At 32.3% G+C, this 26,039-nt stretch overlaps 1 protein-coding gene across 1 annotated transcript in view; it reads right to left on the bottom strand.

The window, feature by feature from the left end:
• Positions 1-26,039, bottom strand: part of ASCC3 (activating signal cointegrator 1 complex subunit 3) — a 392,325-nt gene that overhangs the window by 79,539 nt on the left and 286,747 nt on the right. The window contains exons 31-36 of the mRNA XM_025383070.1: positions 17,691-17,828; positions 17,480-17,600; positions 16,304-16,436; positions 12,575-12,700; positions 1,067-1,178; positions 754-888 (exon numbers count right to left, since the gene is read on the bottom strand). Of these exons, the coding sequence (XP_025238855.1) occupies positions 754-888; positions 1,067-1,178; positions 12,575-12,700; positions 16,304-16,436; positions 17,480-17,600; positions 17,691-17,828 (765 nt within the window). The remainder of the gene's footprint in view (positions 1-753; positions 889-1,066; positions 1,179-12,574; positions 12,701-16,303; positions 16,437-17,479; positions 17,601-17,690; positions 17,829-26,039) is intronic.

Genomic DNA, 26,039 nt, shown 5'->3' on the forward strand with positions numbered 1-26,039 from the left:
GTCCAATTGTTCTTAACTTTTTAAAAAAGCACCAACACATCTGAAGGATAAGATAACAGTCAGAATATATGAATATCCTAACTAATGTGTTAACAAAGATTTGTGGTAAATTATTACACTTAAAATCAACAAAGTGAAGAAAAGCCAGAAGGATACATTATGTAGAAAGAAAGGTAGACAAGATGCTTCTAATATCAATTTCTTAGCTATTTGGCAAAAAAAGGAAAAATGAACAAAGTATAGTTTTTTACCATGTGATATAACTGTGGTCATTTTTTTGGTAAGGGTGTTTGTGGGGATGGGGGATAAACAGCTGTACTGACATTAATTCTAAGAACTTAATTGTGTGGATGATTATGAAAGAAACTTCAGTAGCATCACAGATAAGTATTCAACAGGAACCATCCAAAAAAGCAATAAGAAAAGTTTTCAATCATAATTCAAAGAGGCTACTATATTTAAGGAGAGGGTGATGACTTGCCTTGCTCAGGACAATCCAGTTTACATCTACTATCCTGGCTTAAATATTAATAGGGCCTCACTCCACACTCAGAAGGGTCCAAATTTTGATGATATATTATGTGGTCACCTTATCTATGGGCATCTTAGTCTACATGTGTTGCTTTGTAGTGACCCTGTTTAACAGAGGAAAGGGCTTTATAAATGGTTTCTGTTAAATTTCAAGACAAACTAGGTGGCAAAACTTTAAGCCCTAAATTAAAAGAGAAGATACGAAATATATGAAAAACTCACACTTAGAATTGAAAGCAATTCTTCAGTACTGCATTCAGGCTTCAAGCGGTCCTTGAACATTTTAACCGTTTGATGCTTCAAATAGTAATAGGAGGCAATTCGGCCATAAGTTAGAGGTTCAATGCTGCGATTATCCTATTTCAAAAGAATAACAAATGAAGAGTACATGAAAGTAGGTATCTTTATAAAATTAGTAATTCAGACAGCTGCTTTTGAAACAATTTTGTTAAAAATTTTGATAGTATTAGAAGCAAAAGACCTGTTAAAAAGCTGGGCAATCTTTTCAATTAGAATGCATATGACTAAGTCGTACCTCTCCAATTTCAATACAGTGGGAAAGTTCCAATTCAATCAGGGACTTCTCAATCAGATGGGACAGAAACTTGTTCACAGAATCATGGCTCACATCACCCAAATTGTAGTAGCTAGAAAACAAGCAAGGTTATTATTTGTTTCAAGATATTTTCTACTAAAACTATCACCTCAGTTTCACAGGCTATATATAAATATAATCCCCTTTTATTATAAAACCTATCCTCAGTAACTTCACAAAACTCACAGAAATATTAATCTTGGGTGGTAGATGACTAAATTTAGGCAATTTATTCAATTATTGTTCCCCTAGTGCTTAGGGAATAAATGACATCCTAATGACTAGAAGGGACATCAGCAGGGTAAAAATAAAGCGTTCTAACCAAACCTCAATACAGGAAAAATACGTAAGTCCAGCTCTGTATATTTTCCAAGCAAAAAGCCTAAAGACATATATTTCACCTGATTGTGCCTCCCTGCAACACTGAGAAGTTCTTGGCAAAACCCTACGGCCGCTAGGGATCTGTGCCTGGAAATAGACCGGAAGAGCAAGGGACTACACCCACAATCTTGGCAGTTCCCTAATTCCTGCTAGGTGAACCCTGTATCCTAATCAGAATGAGTAATTTATATGCCCTACCTCGCTTTTCCCCATCCACATCAAAGAATGGCAGTGGAAAGTAGTCTTAGAGAACAGGTTCTCATCCGTAAGACCCCATCATGATGGTTTTACATCTGTATAGGATTAGGAAGGGAATATTCATAGTCTGGGAAAAGGGTGCTAACAATTTCAAATGGGAGAGGACTAAAGAAAGCCACAACTTGAGAGCAATGGAGAATACTATCTAGATGACAATTTTTGTGATATTTTTCATTCTTCAAAGGAAGAGACTTGGGGTCAGTAAATTATAAAAAAAATTTAAAAATACACAAAGCAGGACTAATAATGTCAGGACATATTTTCATTAGAAAGAAAAGTTAGTGCAAATGGCTAGGTACACCCAAATACGAGAGGCTCCATTACATAAAAATTATTATAGTAAGGCACTATTGGAATTTATTTGGGAAAATACCTTCCATTAAAAAGGAATAGTTACTTTAATTTTATCTATCGAAAAGTTACTGTTTTTTCTAGAAAAGCTCTTGGCATGGACCAACATAAAGCAATATTAATCAATTAAGAGATAAATAAGTACTAAACCTAGTGCTGTCATTAATTTAAACAAAATGTTCAAATTTACGTATAACTATGGAAGTGAAAAACCAAAATTATTAACCACTATAAAATATTTCTTTTCTTTTGGAAAATGACTAAGGAGGAGTATTTAGTTAGAATAATGTCTTCTGCTTTAGAGGTGAAAATAAAAATTCTGGACATTCAAGCCATATAAAAGATACAAATATCCAAAGTCATTCCAAATTTTTAAAATATTTTTTTCTCTTTCATTGTTTCCCAAGAAATGAAATTCATCAGTCAAACTTTCTGCAACATAAGTGCTTACTTTGTATTTCACATTCTTTTGGCTTGCTAAGTCTCTAAATTTTCCAATACCATTTTTAGCTGTCAGGACTAATACATAACTGATAAAGTTATTTCTAAATTGAAAACACTAGTAAAAATGTGCCCAGGATACTAAGTAGTACGATGTGTAGAGTAAGAATCAAACTATTCTTTTTTTAAACCAAATCTGTCTGCCTTGATCTTGGAACAAACAATTCTTTATGTAACTGACATTACAGAAAGAAGGTATTTTGAAAATATTACTGTGAAATACAAAAAAACTAAAATTCTACTTTTATCTATACATTTACTAGGTCATTAGAAAACTAATGGATTCTGTTACTGATTACCATAAGCCATTGTCCTATATATAACTGGGATGCCAACTTTATTATTTTATGCTTTAATGAATAAATTTGGTACATTTACAAATAACACTTAAAACTATCAATGAAAAAAACTTACCTTGAAAAAAATTACAGTTTCTTTTAAATATTTATCTTATTTTATTTACTGTATTTGCTTTAATTTGTTTAATATGTTTACAAAGTATATTTCAATGGATTAATATCCCGCCTAAAGTCTGTTTATTTAAGTGTATTGGGACTTTTTAAAGACAAATTTGTGGTTTTCATCCAGATAAAATACAGTCAGAGTAAATATTGCTTAAACATTTAAAGTACATTGCCAAAAAAAAAAAAGAAAAATCAACCTAAATGATGTTTCTGAGATTACAATAAATTATATGATGACTCCACTAAAATATTACTCATAATCTAACTTGTTAAAAGTTCACATTTCTTTGTGCAGAAAACATACACATTTCATTGTTATTTATTCTTAATACAGTTTTTTTTTTTCTAAATGTGGTTACCAACATTCTTATTGACTTGCATAACAGAAGAAATACAAAATTCAATTCAAGTAAATTGAACTTCACTGATCTTTACCAAATACTATTCTTTGTCAACATTTGGACTGAGGTTCTAAGGGCATTTAAAATATCTTCAAATCCTTATAAAAGTAAGGTATTGTTACATCTAAATTAGATATACAATTTGTGAGACACTGTAAAATAATTTAAATGTAAATGAAGTTTTTTAGGTTACATAAAATTCTGGGAGTTAATATAAGGGATAGACTACAGATTTATATGATCTCTATTAGTAGCATAACATAGCCTTTACTTCTATGAGGTGAACTTTTTTTTAGTTACTGTGCAACTTCTAGCCTGAACAATTATAAGCATTTAGCTTAAAACATTACATGTCATTAATTTTAATAATCACTTTACTAACTTGAAAAAGCATGCAACAGCTAAGTAAAAAGGTCTGTTTTCATATTGCACTCTCCACAGTACAAAATTTGTAATTTACTGGTTATTTAAACACAAACATTTCACAACTGTTTAATTATGGGTAAAGGATAAAATGTAGTTTCATGTTCACTGCATTGAATCATCAAGTCATTATCTTCTCTTTGCCATAAACAGACAGCCTACCTTTTTGTCAGCATGCTATTTCATTTATTTCACAGAGAAACCCAGTTTCACAATAATTGACTTGTCAGAAGCTCTAATTTATGAGACTGAGCTCTGTAAGATTTCTCTATATTGGACTCAACCTGCACACAAGCAGGGTTGAATATTTACAATGCTGTTAACAGGTGCTGAGTTGTTTAATGATTCTAATAGCCAGAAGCGTACTGAGAAAGCCAGCGGGATCACAATTACAGGCTGTTTGAACACAACAATTACTAGTCCCCTGAGAGGTGTGAAAGTCAAAGGCAGTTTGATACTGACAGCATCTAGCACATGGGCTACACAAGCTAACTTCTATTAGCAGTCCATTGGGAAAAAGTAGTAACAAACCTCTCCCTATCATAAAAATTTACAAAGTTCATAAAATTTAAAGAATCAAAAGCTAAAAAACTTTTCAACAATTACCTTTAAAAGATCTTATCAAAGGACAAACAAGAATACTACATAAGAAATCTCAAGTTACTTTTTCAAATCTTAATACTGATGAAATTTCACCAGTTGAGAATGAAAGAGGTTTTACATTAATGTAAAACATAGATAAAGTTACACCAAATGGTTTGGATTTAATGTGAATAGTGGCAGCCATTTCCTATTTGGTTTATGTAAACCTGGCCAGATATCTTGCTGGGAAATTTTTCATCAGTATTGAAATGCTGCTGCTATAACTGTCAGTAGTGGGAAGTCATTTGTTACAGCACCATGTTTTTTTATGTTCAGATTATGCAGCAATAATAATGACACAAATAGCGAAAGTGGTTGCAGGAACAGCTGAAACTACCACAACATTTTTGCCCCAGATATATTTAAAAGCTTTCTCAGGGGAAGACAGAGTAAAACTGAACATACAAATTGAATCCAGAACTCAATTTGGAATATATTATATTTTATGAAAGCACCAGTACATGTGTTTATATTCATTTGAACAAGTTAATGTGTGCCTATGTTATATATATATATATATATATATATGTGTGTCTATATCTATTAACATAATTATCTTTATATGCATATATATTTGCATATATACATAATATACACAAACAAGAATATAAATAGACATATAGTGACCAACTCAGGAACAGTGGTTGAAATCTTTGTCAATACAAGTTTTACTTTTGGTGTGCTGTGGTGAGGACTTTATAGTAGTATGATTAACTGAAGGGAGCTGGAATATGAGGTCGTAGTTCCTTACCTATATATGACTATATTATAAAAATGATCTTTCTTTTATATTTTTAAGTAAACCTCAGTCTCTTTGTTACACACACATGCATGCATACATATTCTTCCTTCCCAAGAAAAGTTAAATCTCAATTTATGGTACTGGATGAAAAGGAATATTAAGGAAAAATTAAAACTACACATAAGTTTTTCATTTGAGACAATTAATTTAGCATTTAAAAAATTTTTATCAGATCTAAAAATAAGTGAGAAAAATTTACCAGTTTCCTGTGCCTTGGTTTGCTTCCAGCTTTTGGGAAAAGTGATTTTAACATAGACGATAATAAAAAGATACAAGCAAGGGCCAATGACGAGAATGTGGAGAAAAGGGAATCCTGCTGCTAAGAATGTACATTATTAGCACAGCCTCTTTGGAAAACAGTATGGAAGTTCCTAAAAATCTAAAAATAGATCTAGCATATGATACAGCAATCCCAGTTCTGGGTATATGCCCAAAGGAATTGAAATCAGTATGTTGAAGAGACGTCTGCACTCCTATGTTCATTGCAGCATTATTCACAGTAGCCAAGATATGGAAACAACATAAAGTGCCCATCAATGGATATTCGAATGGATTTGAAAAATATGGTACATATATACACAACGGAATACTTAAAAAAAGAAGGAAATTCTATATTAGTCACAACACAGATGAATCTATAGGGGGAGGAATCTAGAGGGCGTTATGCCTAGTGAAATAAGGTAGGTAGTATGGAAAGACAAATACTGTATGATCTCACTTATATGTAGAATCTAAAAAAGTCAAACTCATAGAAGAACAGAGTAGAATGTCAGTTATTCGAGGTCATGCGGGTTGGGAAGGCCATGCAAGCAAAGGGGCAACTGGTCAAAGGGCATAAAGTTTCAGTTAGACAGGAGGAATAAGTTCTGGTGATGCACTGCACAGCATGGTAACTATCGTTAATAATAACGTATTGTGTAATCCAAAATTACTAAAAAGAGTAGATTTAAAATGTTCTTGCTACAAAGAAATGATAAGCATGTGAGGTGATCAATATGTTAATTAGCCTGATTTGTTCATTTCACACATTTTGAAACAGTACATTGTACACCATAATATAATTATCAGTTAAAATTTTTTAAAAGAAAATTTATGTTCACACAAAATCTCACAAATATTTATAGCAGCATTATTTTAAAAAAGAGTCAATCAAAAAAGAAGGTGGCAGAGCTTGACTACAGCTAAGTAAAATATATAAATTGTTAAAATTTACTTAGGCACATTTTTCCATTTTTATCTAGATGTGAAGATTTAGATATTAAAACTGACAATTTGTTTTTTTGGGGGCATCAAATAAAAAAGGGCCATTTGAATGAGTATGGCAGAGTTTCCATAAAGAACGCAGTGTTCAGCATAGCACTGAAAAGAGAAGTGGACAGGGAATGTGGACCTGACAATGAGCACAGTGATGGAGAATGGGATGGAATCCCAGTGTTGCCTCTGTCACTTGGGAGCTGTGGTACTGGGAACAAGTTGCTTAATCTCCCTGTGCTTCCTTTATTTATAAAATGGGGATCATAACAGTACTAAATGAGTTAAGCTCCTGAAACAGCATTTCAAATATAGTAGACACCCAATAAATACTATCAATGCAGATTTTTGTTTACAACCTTATTAATTCCAATTTTCATTTTTATAAACTTCTTGCCTATATTTATGTTTTGCTATTGTTCTGCATCTAGTTTCTTAAGATAAATGCTTGGTTATTTTATTTTTAAGCATTCACATTTTTTATTAGGTCTGTAAAGATATAAATATTCCTTAGAATTGTGCTTTGGTTTAAATTCATTGTTTTATTACATTACATTTTTATTTTTGTATAGCTGTGGCCTAAACCTTTTGTTTTGATTTCATCTTTTACTAGAATAAAAGTTTTATAATCCCAAGCAGTTAAATTTTTTTGCCAGCCCTTTTATTTTTATTTCTGGTTTTATTATATTACACAATGAGAATGTAGCCTTATGATCTCTATGTTGAGATGTTCTTTGTGGTCTACTTCATGGTAAATTTTTCAAAACAAATCTTCCATTAGTGTTTGCAAGTAATGATATTTCGTTAGAGGCATATGTACAAAGATACTATAGATACAAATTCAAGGGTATTATTATTTAAATCCTCCTTTTTTATGAAATACTTATCTTTTTGATGTGTTAAAGTCTCCTAACATGACTAATTTAGTTGGGCTATAATTTTAATTGAATTTCTGTTTTTGCTTTATATACCTGATGTTATTTTTAGTTCTCTGAAAATATGTAAACTACCATAACCTTCTAGTGATTGTGTTTGTTACCAATATGACCCATTCTTCCCTGTCCTTTGTATTTTTTTGCCTCGAATTTGGTTTTGTATGATTTTAATTCTGCAGCTGCTGTTTTCTCTTTTTCTCCTTTACATCTTCTGCCAATCCTTAATTTTCAGCTTTTCTATATCAATCATGTTTGAATGAATCTAAGAATTTCTCTTTTACAACAGGGAAGTTTAAATAATTTACAATAGTTATTATTATAGTTGACCTGACTTACAGCATAAGTAGATCCTGTCTGTCCCCTGCTCAAAACTCTGCAATGGTTCCTGTTTCATCCAGAATGAAAGTCAAAATCCTCACCATAGTTTCTAAGACCACCCATGCATGCCCTGTATCACTACTGGCCCTCCACATCCCCAACCTCATCTCCTGTTACTTTCCTGCTTGCACTTATTCTACTTCAGCCACATCTTTTCCTTGTTATTCCTTGAATACACCAGACATGCTAGCCTTAGAATCTCTCTTGTTCCCTTGGTCTGAAATGTTATTTCCTAGAAAGTGGCCGACTTTCTTACCTCTTTCAAGTTTTGCCTGAAATATCAGCACCCTTAATGAGGCCCACCCTGACCTTCTTTTTAATACAGTATTGTAATCTCCCATCTCCCCCCAGGCCACCTTCTGGCTCTCCCACTCTTCCTTATCCTGTTTTCCTTCTAAACATCTATTATCTTTTAATAATATTAAAATCTACTGTCTCTGTTAAAAGAACGTGAGTGCCAGGACAGCAAAAGTTTTTGTTTAGTTTACTAATACATCTTCAAAGTGGCTAGAGTGATGCCTGGAACATAGTAGGTACTCATTAATGTTTACAGAATTAAGAAATAAAAAAATTCATTTTTAAATGCTTATACTTTATAATTTTAAGTAAATTTTATGATTTTTGAGGCTAGAAGTCATTACTTATGTTGCTACTACCTTCCAATAGAAACTAATAGTTGCTAATCAGTTTTTTCTGAAAAACAAATTATTGCTGTACCTATTCTACATTTATGAACTTACATGGCAACAGCTTGGGCATAGGATTCTACTTCAGAATAATAATGACAGGTAACTCAACATATGTATAGGTGGCTACTGAAGGAACTAGCACATGAAATATGAATGGTCAAGAGTGGATAAGCTGTTACTTTTGAAAATCAATAGAAGCTACATTTATCAATATTGACTGGACTTTTAAGACTGTTAAGACTTGGCTAGCTGTAAGGGCTAAGGAGGGTACTGCAGGCAAGAAGAGTGACAGCAAAAGCACAAAAGTGAGAGGAACCTCTTATGTAGATGGTGTGGGTTAGTATCTCCTTTGATCTACACTAGCCCCTTGGATGGTGCGGGGGAGATACTCAACCATCTTTTTGGGGCAGCAAGATGAGAGGGAAAGCAGCTGCCACAACTAATAAGAGTTCTTAGTCAATGCATGAAGATAATTTACCCTTCTGACTTTCAGCCCGCAAATTTCCTATATATAAAGAGGTGTGAATTAAAGAATACTCATTTATTTACATGGACTACACTGACTACAACCATGTGTGAGCAGGAGACATCCTAAATTGCTAATACCCAAGAAGTTCTCTGGATCAGAGGCTCACTATAATCTCTGTAATTTATGAACCTCTTGAGATTTCATCTTTTGTCTACTGTGATAAGTGTACCCAAACTTCCTGTTCTGTCTTTCATTACTACTGTTTATTACAGTTTCATGTGAATTTTCTCACCATAATATTATAAAATAGAAGGCAGTTTGTAACCAGAGCAACAGGGAGTCATACCTACCCATCTCCCTGTGTGTGGGACCCCTATTCCGACCCGTGTCTCCAACTGTGCTCCTGGCTCATCTCACTCTCATGGTTGAAAAAAATGTAAACACTGGACAGTTTCCTACTCATTATCTTAATTTAAAGTTTTACTGCATTCTATGTCTACTAACTAAACCTTATCTAGTTCCCAACCCCTATATAATACATTTAATTTCTGATCGATACTATCTGACAGTTTACAAAGTAGGCAAAATTGAAAGACTAAAAGCAGGTTAAGCAATTACAGAACTATGGAAGCAAAGGAGAGGGAAGATAAAAAAAGTAAATTTGGGGTTTTAAGTCAAAGTAAACAGATGCAGTGATAATATTAACAAAAGTAAGAAAGTTAGAGTAGAGAAAGATTTTGAGAGTAATATGATTAATTCAGTTCTGGACATGTTAAAGTGAAATGACGGCAGGAAGGCCATGTGGCAATATTCAGAAGGCTGGAGAAATAAAATTGTAACTTGATAGAGAGCAGATTATAGCCACATATTTTAGGGTCTTTCACATACAAGGTGATATTTCAAATATCGATAGGACTGGCAGAGAAGAACCTTTTAATATTATGTCCTGAGAAGAACACAATATCATTTCTGTAATATTCTTGCTAAATAGACATAATTGAATTTAGTGATGAGGAAACCAGCAAAAGCCAAATTGAAGGGCATTCTACAAAACAATTGGCCAGTTCTCTTCAAAAACGTCAAGGTTATGATAGACAAAGAAGACTGAGGAAATATCACAGACTAGAGTGAACTAGACAGGGTACTCAGGGTATTAAACTGGATCTTGTACAGAAAAGGGACATTAGCGGAACAATTGGTGAAATCTGAATAAAGCCCATAGTATTGTATAAATGTTAATTTCCTGATTTTGATAATTATACATGTCATGTAAGATGTTAACACGGGGAAACTGGTTAAAAGGTATACAGTGCTTCTTTGTACTATTTTTGTGGGTTTTTTTTGCAATTTAAAATAGAAAGTTCAACGATTAAAAAAAATTTAAAAAGGAGATATACACACAAAGGGCAATGTATCTGTGGATTCAGTAAGGAACTACCATTTGCTAAAGTACTAAATTGGCCTCAGAGAATTATGTCTCTGTGTGCTAATTAGACAAACTGACTAAAATGACTAGGTTCTTAGTCTCTAAACTAGACTCTTTAGGATGGTACAGAAGTAAAGCAACTGACAGGGAGTTCAGAAGAACAGCTCAAAATCAACATTATATTCTTTATAATTAATACAGAATTAGAATGGCTTTAATTCATTTACGTAATTCTCAATATGACCCAGTGAGGGAGGGAGGCTATTTGTTACTTTCCAGATGAAGAACGTCTAGCTCAGAGAAGTAAAGTGACTCAGACTCACACCATTAGTAAAGGACAGTTAGGAAACAAGAATCAGCGTGTTGATTCCAAGCCCAAAGCTCTTTCTGTCACACTAAATGCCTTGATTCTTATGTGATAGAAATGATAAATATATCTACAGTTACATGCCAACTCCCATCTACAGACACACACACACACACACACACACACACACACACACACACAGAGTTGTAGATTATGAGTCAGAAAACCTGACTTCGTAAGATCTGGCTTTATCAAGAAATGGTAATGGGACCTAGAACAAGTGATTTTAAGCTTCCAGCTTCCATATCTTCAATATCAAACAAGAAGATTGGGCTAGAATAAATGTAAAGTCTATTCCACAATTCTAATCCTGTAATGTGTTTGTTTGCTGTGGTAAATGTGCAGTTCTGGATGGCTATTTCACTAATTTTGCAGCTATGTTCTCAAATAATATTTAGTATCTAACCCAGACACCTTAACAGTGGAGGGAACTGGGCAAAATGTCACCATATTCTCAAACTCCTATCTAAGTAAGTTAAAATGTTGGCTGAAAAGAAACTTCTTAAGGTATTAGTAGGTAAGATTTAGTAAGAACATCTTCATCATGACTTCTCTAAGACTTTATAATGGTTTCATATTTTCTTTTACTTACATCTGGAACGTCCCTTAAAATTGACCCTTCCTCCATTCACTCTGTATCTAAGGTCCTCATTATCTTTTCCCTATTATTCAGTAGCTTCCTAACTGGTCTTCCTGCTGTAATGGTCTTTCCATCCCAGTTCACTTCCTACCATAGTGCAACAAATATTTAACAAAACAAAACCTAATTTGGTAATGTTAATCCATGTTTAAAAAAGCTCTCCATAGCCTCTAGGATCAGATGCAAACTCCTTAGCACAGCATAAGGGCCTTGTAGCCTCTGGTTCTTGGCCCACTTTCTAGTCAAGACAATCTTGTCTCCCTTCTCCTTAGGTTCTGGCTACATTAAACTTTTTCATATTCTCTAAACACTTATGACTCTTTCAAGCCCAGAGGATTTTTGCCCACATAATTTAATTCTGCCTCAAGTGCCTTTTGCCTTTTCTACTCCTGTTCCTGATTCAAGATTTGGATGAAGTGTCACCTTTTCTGTGAAGCTGTCACTCTCATAGGCTTAAATATCATTCTATTAGAGGATTTATAATTTTCATTGTAATGACTTCTATGTGTTTTTCCCACACTAACGATCAGCCCTTAAAAAACAGGGAGTCGTGTACTCATTTTTACATCTCAGTGTTTAGTTTACCATCTGAAAAACAGTAAGTGCTGAATGAAGATCTAACATATTGTCTGGAGTGACACTCTACCGTGCCTCAATTTTATTTTCTCCTGCAATCTTCTTATTAACACTTATAAATGTCCTACAATTTTTTTCCACCTATAATTTCACAAGCCTCACTCTTTTCTGAATTCCAACTGCATCTAAGTCACTGTCATGTAGTTTAGCACATTTCTTAATGACTTCAGTTATCTCAAGTCTCAACTACAGAGCACATTCCTCAGGATGGCTTAAGGTAATTAAAATAGGTTAAGTAACAAATGCATATAATTATTGATATTTTAATATACTGTGATACCAGCGATGTCATCTGATTCTTTAGACAAATTTATATACCTAGAATCTCCAAAGTTCTGCCTTTTTTGTATGTACCTTAATTTGGAGTTTATTACTTTCAAATATATCTTATTTCAGGGCAAAACAGAAAGGTATATAACTGCCCTTGCACTTACCTGGGATTCATGATAAGACGCCGGAAAAAGTAAGTCCAGGTGATATAATCCAATGCATCTTGCTTAGATGTAATTGTACCACCAGCAATCTCTGCATTTAAGTGGTCAGAGAGCACTCCTAATAAACTATATAGTGAACAAGACATGGGAGACATACAAGAGCATTAAACTGAAAACACTTAAATTTATCTCACATAGTCAAGATTCAGATTTTATGTTCTAAGATAAAAACAAATTTGTTTTATATAACTTAAAATTTAGTATATAATTTTGTATACTTTATAAATAATTCATTCCAAATTATTTAGTGGGAATTTGGTTTCAATGTACTTTAATCATGAGTCTATAAATCACTTAGTATCATGAACTCAGGTGAACCCATATTATTCACCAGTACATATATGTGTTCTCATTTTCTTTTAAAAAAGTATTTTATAATTTTCATTTAAATGTGAATAAAAAGTGGGCTAGTTAGAGAGAATGTCACAAAAGTACTATAATAACATTTTTCCAGATTAAGTTAACAGTAGTAGTAATTTGTTCAAAGCAATCACTAGTGCCTGTCACATGGTATGTACTCAATAAATGGCACTTATCACTACCAATCATTTTTGGAAAATAAATTGCTAGATGTAAAATGAATACAAGCTGACAAAAAGAAAGCTACTGACTTTCAGGAGATGATGACAGCCACGAGAGGTAGAGTAAGGGCAGGCAACAGAAGGGATATCTTGCAGAGCAAGGAAGAGCACAAGTACGGGGCATGGAGTAAGTATGGAATAACTACTGAGGCAGATTAAAGGAGAGTTGACATGAAAGAGATGCTATTTAGAACAGAAGAGTGAGCAAATATATTCTCTTCATTAATTTGTAAATATTAAAGTCCCTAGTCATATAAAACATTATATATTAGGTGTTATAGAGTATACAAAGATAATCAGATGTGTTGAAAGACTGGTATAACAAAATGTTCAGCTTAGTTTCTTATGTTAAATATAAAAAAGGAAGCAATGTTCAACAAAAGAAAAAGCTAAGTAAAAATATAATTCATGGAAAAATATGCAGGTATTAAAAATAGTTTTTGCAAAGGACATGAGAAACTGGTTATAATAAGCTGAATTTAAAAAAGTTGCTGTGTTAGTCTCAGGTCACCAGTTGCAGACTATAAATTGGTACAGTCAATTTTGAGACCAAATTTGTAATATCTATTTGAACAATCACTATGAACCAGCAATTTCACTTTTTCATTATGATCTGCTAGAGAAACATTTACATGTGAGAATAGGAAAGAAAATCTTTCACTGCAATGTTATACACAAGAGGAGAAAACTGGAAATTCTCTAAGTGTACATTAATAGAGAAATGAATAAACTATGAAATACTATGTAATATATAAAATAATAATGGTCATATCAAGGTACAAAACAAAAAATTAGTTAACTTTTTACTGAAGTATACACAGATAAAATTACATAAATTATATAGGTACAACATAATTAATTCTTACAATTTGAACACAGTTGTGTAATCAACACCAACATCAAGCATTGAAAGTGTCTCAGAAGCCCTCCTGTTGTGCTTTTCTAGTCACTTTCTTCTCAAAAGAGTATTTGGACTTCCATTTATTTTTGCTACCTTACTGCAGTGGTTTGGGTCTGTGGCTCAATGCTTACTGGAAGAAGTGAAAGCAAAATCCCTACATCATTCCCTATCTCAAAGGGAAAGCTTTCAATATCTTCTTATAAATTATGATGATTGATATAGATTTTTTGTAGATATTCTTTATCAGATTAGAGAATATTCCCTCATACTCCTGCTTGCTAATAGTTTTATTATAAATAGGTATGGAATTTCATCAATTTTTTTACATTTATGAAATGATTATATAATTTTTCTCATTCTTGTTCATATGGTGAATTATATTCACTCATTTTTCAAATAATCATCTTTGCATTTATAGAATAAACTGCATGTAGTAGTAATATATTATCTTTTTATACATTGCTTGATTTGATTAACTATTATCTGTTTAGGAGTTCTACATTTATATTAATGAGAGACGTTTGTTACATTCCCGTCTCGTAAATTTCTTATCAGGTTTTGGTATCCAAGTTGTTCTGGTCTCATAAAACAAGCTGCAAGTATTCTTCCCTTTTCTAAGACTAGGAGGAGATTGTGTACAATTGATGCTATTTCACCCTTAAATGTTATGAAGAATTCACCATTGAAGCTTCTGGGTCAGAAGATTTCTTTCTAAAAGATTTTAAATTTCAGATTCAATTGCTTTGATAGATGAAAGACTACTTATATTTTTAAAAGAAATTTTACTATTTGATGTAAATTTTAAACATTATTTGCATTATGTTGTTAATATCCTATTATTACTCCAGTCTGTGGTATTTTTCCATTCCTTATACTTACACTAAAAAATTTATCAATTTTATTCATCCTTCTAAAAGAACCAACTTTTGGTGTTGCTGATTTTTCTCTAGTTATGTTTATTTTCAGTTTATTAATTCTAACTTTTATCTTTATCTTTTTCTTTCTTTGAGTTCAATTCGCTATTTTTTTTCTAAATTCTTGAGATCAGTACTTAGATAACTAATATTTTTTTCTTTTTCTTTTGTTTTTCTGCAGATAGGGTCTCACCCTGTTGCTCAAATTAGAGTGCAGTGGCGTTGCAGCACACCGTACCTCAAACTCCTGGGATCTAGCAATCCTCCTGCTGCCTCAGGACCACATACATGAAACGCCATGCCTGGCTAATTTTTTTATTTTTACTTTTTTGTAGAAACAGGATCTATCTATGTTATCCAGGCTGGTCTCAAACTCCTGGCTTCAGGCAATTCTGCCTCAGCCTTCCAAAGTGCTAGGATTACAGGTGAAAGCCACTGTGCCTGGCTGACTTTCTAAGTTTTTAAAATCAACATTATTTGCACTTATAAAAAATTTAAAAGAACCAATAACTATACACAGGATGAATCAGATGTTTTGTCTTCAATGCAGTTAGAATATGGTAAAGGAGATCCAATATATAGAAAAGGACTATGATAAAAGGTAGAAAGTGGTAAGTGTTTATAAGTGAAAAATACAAAAATCTGAGGGAAGAAAGGTTATTTTCAGCTGAGAATACAAGAGAACACTTTGTGAAAGGGGTAGTGGTTACTGGGTCCCAAAAGAGGTACAGGATGATTCTCAAATAAGCCAGCAGCCTAAATCATTAATTACGTGCTCCCTTATTTTGGATATTTATTTATTAACTGTATAACCATACTATGAAAACCCTCACCAAACTAATACTTTATTAAAGGTTTATTATGTGATAGACACTGTTCTAAGCGTTATGCATTTGATCATTATTAATACTCTATGAGATAGCTGGTCTTGCTACCATCTCCATTTTACAATAGGTACAATAAGGCAATAAGGAGTTAACTAACTTGCTCAAGATCAAGCAAGTAAATGGTAGAGCTCAGATTTTCACCCAGGTCATCTGGCTTCATAGCCAATGTGACTGAACACTGTACTATACTGCTTATTTTAAAAAGTTATTTTTAACATTTAAATTATAATTGAATATTGTCATAAAGTGATAATTATATTGTTTCACATTATATTAAACTTTTTTAAGCTACCTGTTTTACTGATTTTTATATAATAAAATATAACCAGAAAAACACTAACTTGTGATGAAATAAATCCACTTAAACTAATTTAATTAAGATTTACCTTGATTCTACTGGGAAAGGTTCATAAAGAAATTTTTTATAAAAGTCTTTCTTTATGTCATGAACTAGAATTACAGCTTTGCCTTGGTCATCAAACTGCGGCCTCCCAGCACGCCCCATCATCTGGAGGACATCTTTAAAAGAGAGAACAAAGAGATTTCTACAATGTGGCACATAGCACAAGGTATATTTACTGATTATGGAAGGCTTCTATAATCAACCAAATAACAAAAGAAATAGATTATTTTCATAATATGTTTGCTATGTTGATGGCTACTACTATATTGAGTTCCCTAAATTAATGTAATTCACTCAGAAAGTTGATAATTAAATAAGCAAGTTACGTAACTATGATGAAAAACTGAGTCCTCGAAAGGGTCTTTCTTAACATTTATAGATTTAAAGATGAAAATTCCCTTTAGTGGAATGCTTTAAAATGTTGTTTAATAGATATTATCTTAATTAAATAAGAAAAAGTAAAAAATAAAATATATATACAAAAATCTTTTCAGCAGAGTCATTTGGTTATTTTCCCCGTGAATAATGAACCAATTTAGGCCTTGTCCTCCCTGCACCCCAGTATAAAATTTCTTCCTTTTAGCCTACATAACTCTCTGAGGTAACTAATGATTTAGAAATGATATAGCTTTTACATGTATTCATTTAGTGGAAATATACATTGAGTTTATTTCCCTTTTCAAACTCACTGAAAATGCTTTTATCATGTTTTAAAGTATCTTAATAGAGTCTTCATGCATAAGTTACAGCAACAAACACTTTGGTTCTGGAAATCCCATGGAGGTATCATTTCTAGTGAAATATATTTAAAATTAAGCAAAGTAATACTTAGTCATAACTTACTAAGAAACTTCACTACTAGCTCTTAAGAAGTACTTTTATCTATTTATAAATTTGAAACCAACTTTGGTTGCTTGATAATAAGTACTTTAAGCCACTTATTATTTTCCTACTTTGTAAGTAAAAGTAAATACAGCAGCAGTATTTTGTATAATATTTTAACTGGAAACAAAAAGTCTATAATTGCTTATCATCTGTTTAAATGTGACCAATTCTCAAAAGTTTAATTTGTGGAAATTCAAATTATTACTTATTCAAATTCAAATTTACTAAGGGTAAAATAGAGCTTCATGTATTTCTGTGAATTTAAGAAAATTACCTGTAATGGGAAAATCCACATAACGTCTTGTTTTTCCATCATAGTATTCTGTTCCCTTAATAATCACTAAATGAGCTGGAAAGTTTACACCCCAGGCTAATGTGCTTGTAGCAATAAGAACCTAAAAAGCAAAATAAAATATCTTATATTTAAGTAAAATATAACTTTTAAGTTACATTTAAATATGTGTTCATTGGAGGAAAAAAAGTACCTGAACTTTGCAGTTTACAAATAGTTCCTCCACTGTTTTTCGGTCCCTCTCATGTAGTCCAGCATGATGCATTCCTATTCCGAAAGCAAGTGTCAGCTTGAGGTTAGAATCTCTTACTGTTGCAATGATGTTCTCCATCTGCAAATAAAAACACAATTACAAGATGGAGATGTATAACTTTAAAATTTTCATATTGATTATATTTGATTAATTTTGTTTTTTATGTTATGTGGACATGAAAATATATGTCCCATGTACAGTTATGATTAAAGTTCAATTAACTGAAAATAATATCTACTTGGTGAGAATATACACTCTAAACACACTAAAGTTTAAAAGTTATTCATCTTATTTTTATGCATCGAGAAAAAATCTGTAGATAAATGGTATGTCCTTTAATGAGTAACAACCATTAAAAAGGATGGAATATTTCAGTGTCTCTGTTCATCTCTTATTATAAAAAACACTGGTTTTGAAGTTCAGTGCCAAAAATTTTGAAAATACAGACCAAAAAATCATAAAAAATCAGCCATAATCCTTGCAGACAGAAATAAATTGTTCCAATTTATGCTTTCTTACAGAACTTATCAGCCCTGAACAAGTCACTTAATAATCACTAAATGAACTTACTGGGCCTGTTTCTTTAACTGTAAATTTCTTTAACTGTAAATTTGAAATAATAACAGTAATCTTATACATGCATCTAACCTTCCCTAAAGCCCTATAATAGTAAATACTATTATTCATCCTATATGTAAATGTAGTAATGATAAAAGGATACATATACCTATTTAAAAATTGTTTTCCAGAGAGGCACACAACTATAAATATATTAGCATCTCAATGTTACTATATTCTCAAAACTCTATAACTGGTGTATTTTTGTTTACTTCTTATCTTTGATCAATAGTACAGCTAAATGCTTTTTATAATTATTGGCTGTTTTCTTTTATAATTTACCTTTTAATTTTTTAAGTCGATGTGATAGTCTTTTTTTTTCTAATTGGCTTGTGATCTTTTTTAACATATTAATGGTATTAACCCCTTGTCCATCATATGCTATAAATATTTTTGCCCCCAGTTTTTTATTTGCACTTCATTTTAATTATGCTTTAACTTTATAGACCTAAAATTGCAAATTGATCTCTTATGTTTTGTTGCTCAGAAAACTTTTCCTAAATATATACATACATACTTCCCCATTTCTTCAACTTCTGTTATAGTTTTATTTTTTAAATTTAAATAATTCTCTTGTAATTTATTTTTGTATAGAAACCATGGTAGAAATCTAAGTTTATTTTTCCTAAATAATTAACCAATTATTCCAGCAATATAGGTAAAATAATTCCTCATCTTACTTTAAACGCTCCATGTATTATATTCACAATTTTTATACATTATAATTTTTACATTTTTAAACATTTCCAGCCTCAGTTTAGCTCACTAAGCTGTCATATGTCTAAATGGTTTTTGAAATTCATGTTGTATAAATGCTCTCTGAATATTCTATCACTTTCCATTCTATACGGAAAATACTTAAACTAACACAAATTTGAAAGAGCAAATCTTATTTTCTTACAAAATTTCTTATAAAGAACTAAATAGTTGTGGCTGGGTGTGGTGGCTCCAACCTATAATCCCAGCACTTTGGGAGGCCGAGGCGGGTGGATCATGTGAGGTTTGAGGTCAGGAGATCGAGACTAGCCTGGCCAACATGGAGAAATTTCATCTCTATTAAAAATACAAAAATTAGCTGGGCATGGTGGTGCATGCCTGTACCCCTAGCTACTCAGGAGGCTGAGACAGGAGAATCGCTTGAACCGGGATGTAGAGGTTGCAGCGAGCTTAGATCATGCCAGTGTATTCCAGCCTGGGCAACAGAGCTAGATTCTGTCTCACAAAAAAAGAAGAAGAAAAAAAGAAAGCCCAGTTTCTTTGTTTCAGATAGTTCTCTGTCCTTGAGGCAGAGGATAACATAAGGCGCAGTATAAGGAAGTGCTTTCTGGGAAACTCCATGAGGAGAATAATGTAAAGACCAAGTGATCTGAGAAGACACGAGCACTGAAAGGAGGATACATCTCTAAAGTTTCACCACCACATTCCAACAGTAAGTAACAGGGAAGAAGTAACTTGGAAATAGTAAATGTATAATTTTTATATGCCTAAGATAGAAGTATAAAAAAGTAACAATTTCTTCAGATCTTATTTCCTTTTTTTCTTCTATTAGCACCCTCTAATATATGTACATAAGTATGTTTGCAATACACTTAATATCTTTTCTGTGCATAAATCAGTAAGTAGATCACAAAATCCCCAGCTTGAGAAACTATCGCTGCTGCTGCAGTTTAGTAAAAATGTATGACCAAAATATCCATATAATGAAACATTCCAACTGCTTTGTTGTTCATTTTATTTTCACTAGTCAGAAAAATTTTCTCAGTTTTTTTTAAAGCGGAAGCAAGCTGTTTTACACTTATTATAATCCATAAAATAGGACAATAAAGTTTAGCTTTATAGTAATTACTAATGTATTTAAAAAGTACTATACAAACTAGGTGATATTTTAGTGACATACACATAAGAAATGTTATTTATCAACTTTCACTGAACTGAATGTAATGTATAAATAGTTCATGTATAAGTAGTTCATTCTGTTTGGCCACCTAGTATTCTTGTATTATTTACTTTATGAACTGTTATGGAGGAATATAGAAATGTATTAATATGAATCTACTTTACCTTAAAATTAGCACAGGATATGTAAGCTGACACAAATGCATGATATAAGGAAAGGTGCTTGTCTAGTCTCATAAACTACATGTTAGGTATTCTCATTTGACACCTTATTACCCATTTTTTGTTCAATAGTTCACAGCATAAAATATCTTCAATTTACACTACAAGAAACTAATTCACTGGTGTCCTTGTTCTAATAATTAGTTTGAGAAATTTTTTTTTCACTTTTAAACTTACTAAGTATAACTTGTGTAATTTATGGTGCCCCATGGCAATGCCAATCACACCCAAACAGTAATGTATCATTTGCCATAGGAAAGCTAAAGAATCCTGTGGCAGAAGGTCTGGTGAGGCATTAATATCCTGCCTTTTGCACCAGGGAAGGCTAACTGTTTCTCAATCTTCTAGCCCCACTTTCACATAAATCAATGCAGTAAAGAGAGCTACTTGCTTATCCCAACTGGCAAAGACTTAACATCCTCATGAAGACAATCACACACACACACAACTTCATTTATTACATGGTTTTTCTGGATGAATTCCAAATTATTTGAACATCATAAAAAGCAAAATTTATAGCTGTTAATCATTAAGCACAAAATACTACTAGGACGGCCTATACAAATTTGAAAATATAATTTTTTGGATTATATACATCTTTGTTACTGTACTTAAAAATAAGTTTCATCTTGATCAAAACATCATAAGACAAGCAAAAGTATTCAGAAACTCAGGATAATTAAAGTTTAAAACATAATAATAGATATAATTTGTTGAGCACTTATAATATGCCAGGCATTGTGTTTATCACTTTACAAAGATTATCACATTTAATCCTTTATATAAAGTAATATAGTCCTAATATAACACTCAATTCATTTATACAACTGAGTATATTTCAAATAGAAAGATCCAGTGATTTTGAATAATAAAGAATATACTTTCTTAGCCCTGGTTCCATCCAAGAATTAACCCCCATAAAAAATACTTGGGTTACCATCTTCTCAATTTTTCCAGTGACAGCTAGTACCTTTCTAGATGGAGAGGAGACAAGTTTATTTTATACATCAAACGGATACCTTACTACATTAAGGCTTAATTCTTGTTAAGAAGGGCTGCTATAGAACTAAAAAAAAAAACAAAAAAACAAAAAAACATGATACAGAAAGTTTTACTTTCATAGTTCATTTTTGTTCAACTAATATTTGTTGTAATGCATTGGTATCTTTCCAATAAACAGCCTTTGAAATATGTCTGACTACCTGATTATTAAAAAAATTATTCAATATTATACATAAAAGAAAAACAGATCTATATTATTCTAGGTAGTGATCTTTTTCTTAAGGTTGGGGGGAGGAGGCACATATGTAAACTGTGGAACCATTTACTTTAACTTAATAGATTTTTTTTACATTTTATACTTATTATACTCAAAAGCTTTTGTAGAAAGATAGATTCCATTTAAGTAGATACATTACTCTGTGCCTGAAATACATTCCAGTCAGAATATAATTCAGTGAGTTGATGACAACGTTGGCTCCAAAAGAAAGGAGGAGACCAGATTGGACAAGAATGAGCTAACAGATTGTGCAGCCTGATTCTGTCCTTTTGAGTGTGATATATTGTTTCAAGATGCTAAAACCCGTACTTTCTCAAAGCGTATCTGTTGTGCTGGTTTTCTCATTTTCACAGAATCCTCATTATCAGAACTCCATACTCTTTTCAAAGCATGTCAGACTCAGACCATATGCCACTGAATAATGCTTATCAATTGTCTAAAATGCTCAATAAAAGATGTACCACAGAAGAATCATAAAAGTTACAAAGAGTTTTTTTTAAAATAAAAATAATTAAATCTATCGTATCTGGTACAGATGTTAAATGAAATGAAAACATTTCCTTATAATCACCAAATGTTAATTTCTTTTAATACAAGTCTGTGTGATAAACCCCATACACTGAAGGAAGAAAAACAATGAAACATTTTAGAGCATTCTACTGATACACTAATAAAAAAGAATTCAAGAAATAAATGAATTAAAAAGAACAGTTTCTAAACTTTATCAATACTCCCAAAATTTATACTCCCTTGCTCTGACACTCAAAGACAAGCATACTTCAAAATGACTAATCATACTTTCAACATATAAATATATTTATACGTGATTAAATTACCTGTGAAGTAAATATGTAAGTTAAATGTAAATTAAATGTACAAATGAAACATAGACAATAACAGCTAAATCTTTGCTATTTTTCCAAATAAACACAATATTATCTTCCCCCCCCCCCCTTTTTTTTTTTAGGAAAGCATGCTTACATTTGTCTTAAAATATTTTTTGAGGGAGGGGTACAAGCAGAATCTTATTACATGTCTAGATTGCGTAGTGGTCAAGTCAGGGCTTTCAGGGTACCCATTACCTGAATTGGGTATACTGTACCCATTAAGTAATTACTCATCATCTACCTCCCTCCCACTCTGTCACCCTTCCAAGTCTCCATTGTATATAATTCTCCTCTCTACATCCATTTGTATACATTAAATTTTTTTATTTTTATTTTCTTGTGCATACACAGTCACATGTATACATTTTTCTATCACCCACTTATGAGTGAGAACATGCAATATTTAGCTTTCTGTGTCTGGCTTGTTTCACTTATGATAATGACCTATAGTTCCATCCATGCTGATGCAGAAGACGTGATTTCATTCTTTTTTATAGCTGAATAGTATTCTATTTTGTATATATTACATTTTCTTTATCCAATCATTTATTGATGGATACTTAGGTTGATTCCTATCTTTGCTATTGTGAATAGTGCTGCAATAAATATATGAGTGCGGGTATCTTTTTGATATACTTATTTCTTTTCTTTGGGTAGACACCTAGTAGTAAAATTGCTGGATGGAATGGTAGCTCTATTTTTAGTTTTCTGAGAAATTTCCAGACTATTTTCTATAGACGTTGTTCTAATTTACACTCTCACCAACAGTGTGTAAGAGTTCCCTTTCCTCTGCATCCTCATAGATGATAATAGCCATTCTGACTGGGGTAAAATAATATCCCATTGTGGTTTTAGTTTGCATTTTTCTGATGACTAGTGATGTTGAGCATTTTTTCATATACATGTTGGTCATTTGTATGTCTTCTTTTGAAAAATGTCTATTTATGTCTCTTGCACTTGGCCTAATTCTTAATAAAAACAGTATCAAAACTGGGTTGTAGGGTAACATATTAAATATTTTTTCTTATTCATGTCTTTAATTTAATTTGCCATGCTGTTGGTAGGAAATTCTAGTGTAAGCACTTCATATTTATTTCTGATTATAATTTTTATCTTTATTTCCATTGTTGAAGAATTCTGATTCTAACTCACACTTAGCATTTCCACATATTGAAAAACTTTAAAAATGCAGATAAAGGTAATGAAAGGGACATTATAAAATTTCCTAAAGTAGTATACTGTTAAATGGGTAATTATGATCTTAACATGAATTAAATTTGTGAAGGATCACAGGCAAAAAGGTATAAATATAAGATCAGACTTTACCACAGTTCTCAACAAAAAGAATCTGTTTATAAGGTATAATTTCATGTTGCTACACTATCACAGTAATAACAGTTAACATTTATTAAACATTTAACTAAGTTTCAGTATGTTAAACGTATTAACACATGTAATCCTCACAACATTATGAGGATGGGTTTCTTAATATTCTCTTTTATAGTTGAAGAGATGGCGCTCAGAGATTACTCCTACCAAGGCCACATAGCTTGTAACAGGAAGTCAGTATTGACCAAGAAGCCTGGCTCCAGTCCATGCTCTCAAGCACAATGCCACCCTCTAATCACTACATGAATAAGAGGGATATTCAGTTAACCACTGAAAGTATTAATATTATTAATCAGGCTTAAGGCTGAGCCCCATTGTTTTAGACTATATGCAGAAAACAAGTAAGATTCGAAATAATGAGTAATGTATTCAACTCATAGCTGGAAAACTATGCAGATGATTTATAAATCTATTTTTTCTTTATTATTTGAGTATTTCCTACTTCTATGCCTACAAATGAAGAATATCTAAAATTATTTTCTTTTTTAAACTAAAATATTACCTTTTTCAACTACCTCATGATTGAGAATGCCACAGCTCCTGTTGGTTGCTCTTGTTTGTTATTTCAGCTATGATTTTTCTTTTTTTTTTTTTTCCTTTTTTCTAAAAAAAAATTTTGAGATAGTCTCCTTCTGTCGTCCAGGTTGGAGTGCAGTGGCATGATCTTGGCTCACTGCAACCTCTGCCTCCCGGGCTCAGGTGATCCTCCTGCCTCAGCCTCTCGAGTAGCTGGGACTACAGGTGCGTGCTATCACACCCAGGCCAGGCTTGTCTTGAAATCCTGACCTCAGGTGATCCACCTACCTCAGCCTCCTGAAGTGCTGGGATTACAGGCATAAGCCACTGTGCCCAGCCCAGCTACTGGTTTTTCTTTATTTTTATTGCACTTTTGTCCCCATCAAATTACCCCCACCCCCACCATGACTTTTCCATCTTTTCTATTTGATATTGTTGTCACTGATTCCAATTACTGTATGGCAGATTAAAATAACACAGACTCTAGGTCAGCTACACTGTTCTGAGTTCCTAAGCTGCCACTTGCTTGCTTGTGGCAAGTGATCTGGACAATCACTTAATCCTTCTAATTTCAGTTTTTGCATCTATAAAACTGGGATAATAAAAACTACCCTTTGAGAATTCATGATAAAATGTGATAATATAAACTTTAATGAATTCTAAAGTGCTCTATATAAAGACATCACTTAATACTTAGTTTAGTAAAAGTAAACTACTATTATGCTTAGTGATAATTGATATATTTTGCCTCTTTCTTCAATAGGATATGCATGCTACCAACTAAGGCAAAATAAAATAGAACAGCCTCGTATACTGTAACTCAAGGATACTGACTAGCTGCTCCAAATTGCAGAAATATTTCACAAGGCCCAACTGGTTTCAAACATCCAATGCTCAGCAAATCTGCAGATAATGCTTGCTTGACACTTCATATTCTCACCTTAATAGTTTTTTTACTGGTCAATCATTTAGAGGTATGAGGCTTGATAAAACAGAAAGCACTTGGGGTGGGAATTTTGTACCATGAGCTAAATTTATTTTAGTTCTATAAAAAACAGGTCCTTTGAGTTAGAAATAATGTTGTTACCCTGCATTAAATTCAACTTAATTTCTGATTTAAAACAATTTCAAAATCCATCTTCAACGTCTAGTACTAACTTCTTACCTAACAAAAGAAGAGGCCAATATCTATATGTTGAATGAACAGGCAAATTAATCAAAGAAAACTGTAGTAAAATGTAATTAGTAGAATTCCCACCAAATCTGAACTTAGGATAATTTTGAGTAAAGCAAAACTATAGTTCATCTCTGTAGGTCTACTAATATTTTACTTGTAATGAGATTAGGTGGATTATGTTTAGCTTAAAATGATAAACTGCTCTAGTATCTAAAAACACTTTAGTATTAAGCTGTGAAAACACTATCAATCTCACTTTTCATGAAAGTGTTCTTCCTATGCACCTGCATTACAGTTTTCATAAA

The sequence above is a fragment of the Theropithecus gelada genome, chromosome 4 (assembly GCF_003255815.1).
Source record: "Theropithecus gelada isolate Dixy chromosome 4, Tgel_1.0, whole genome shotgun sequence".
In the NCBI taxonomy this organism is placed as follows: Eukaryota; Metazoa; Chordata; class Mammalia; order Primates; family Cercopithecidae; genus Theropithecus; species Theropithecus gelada.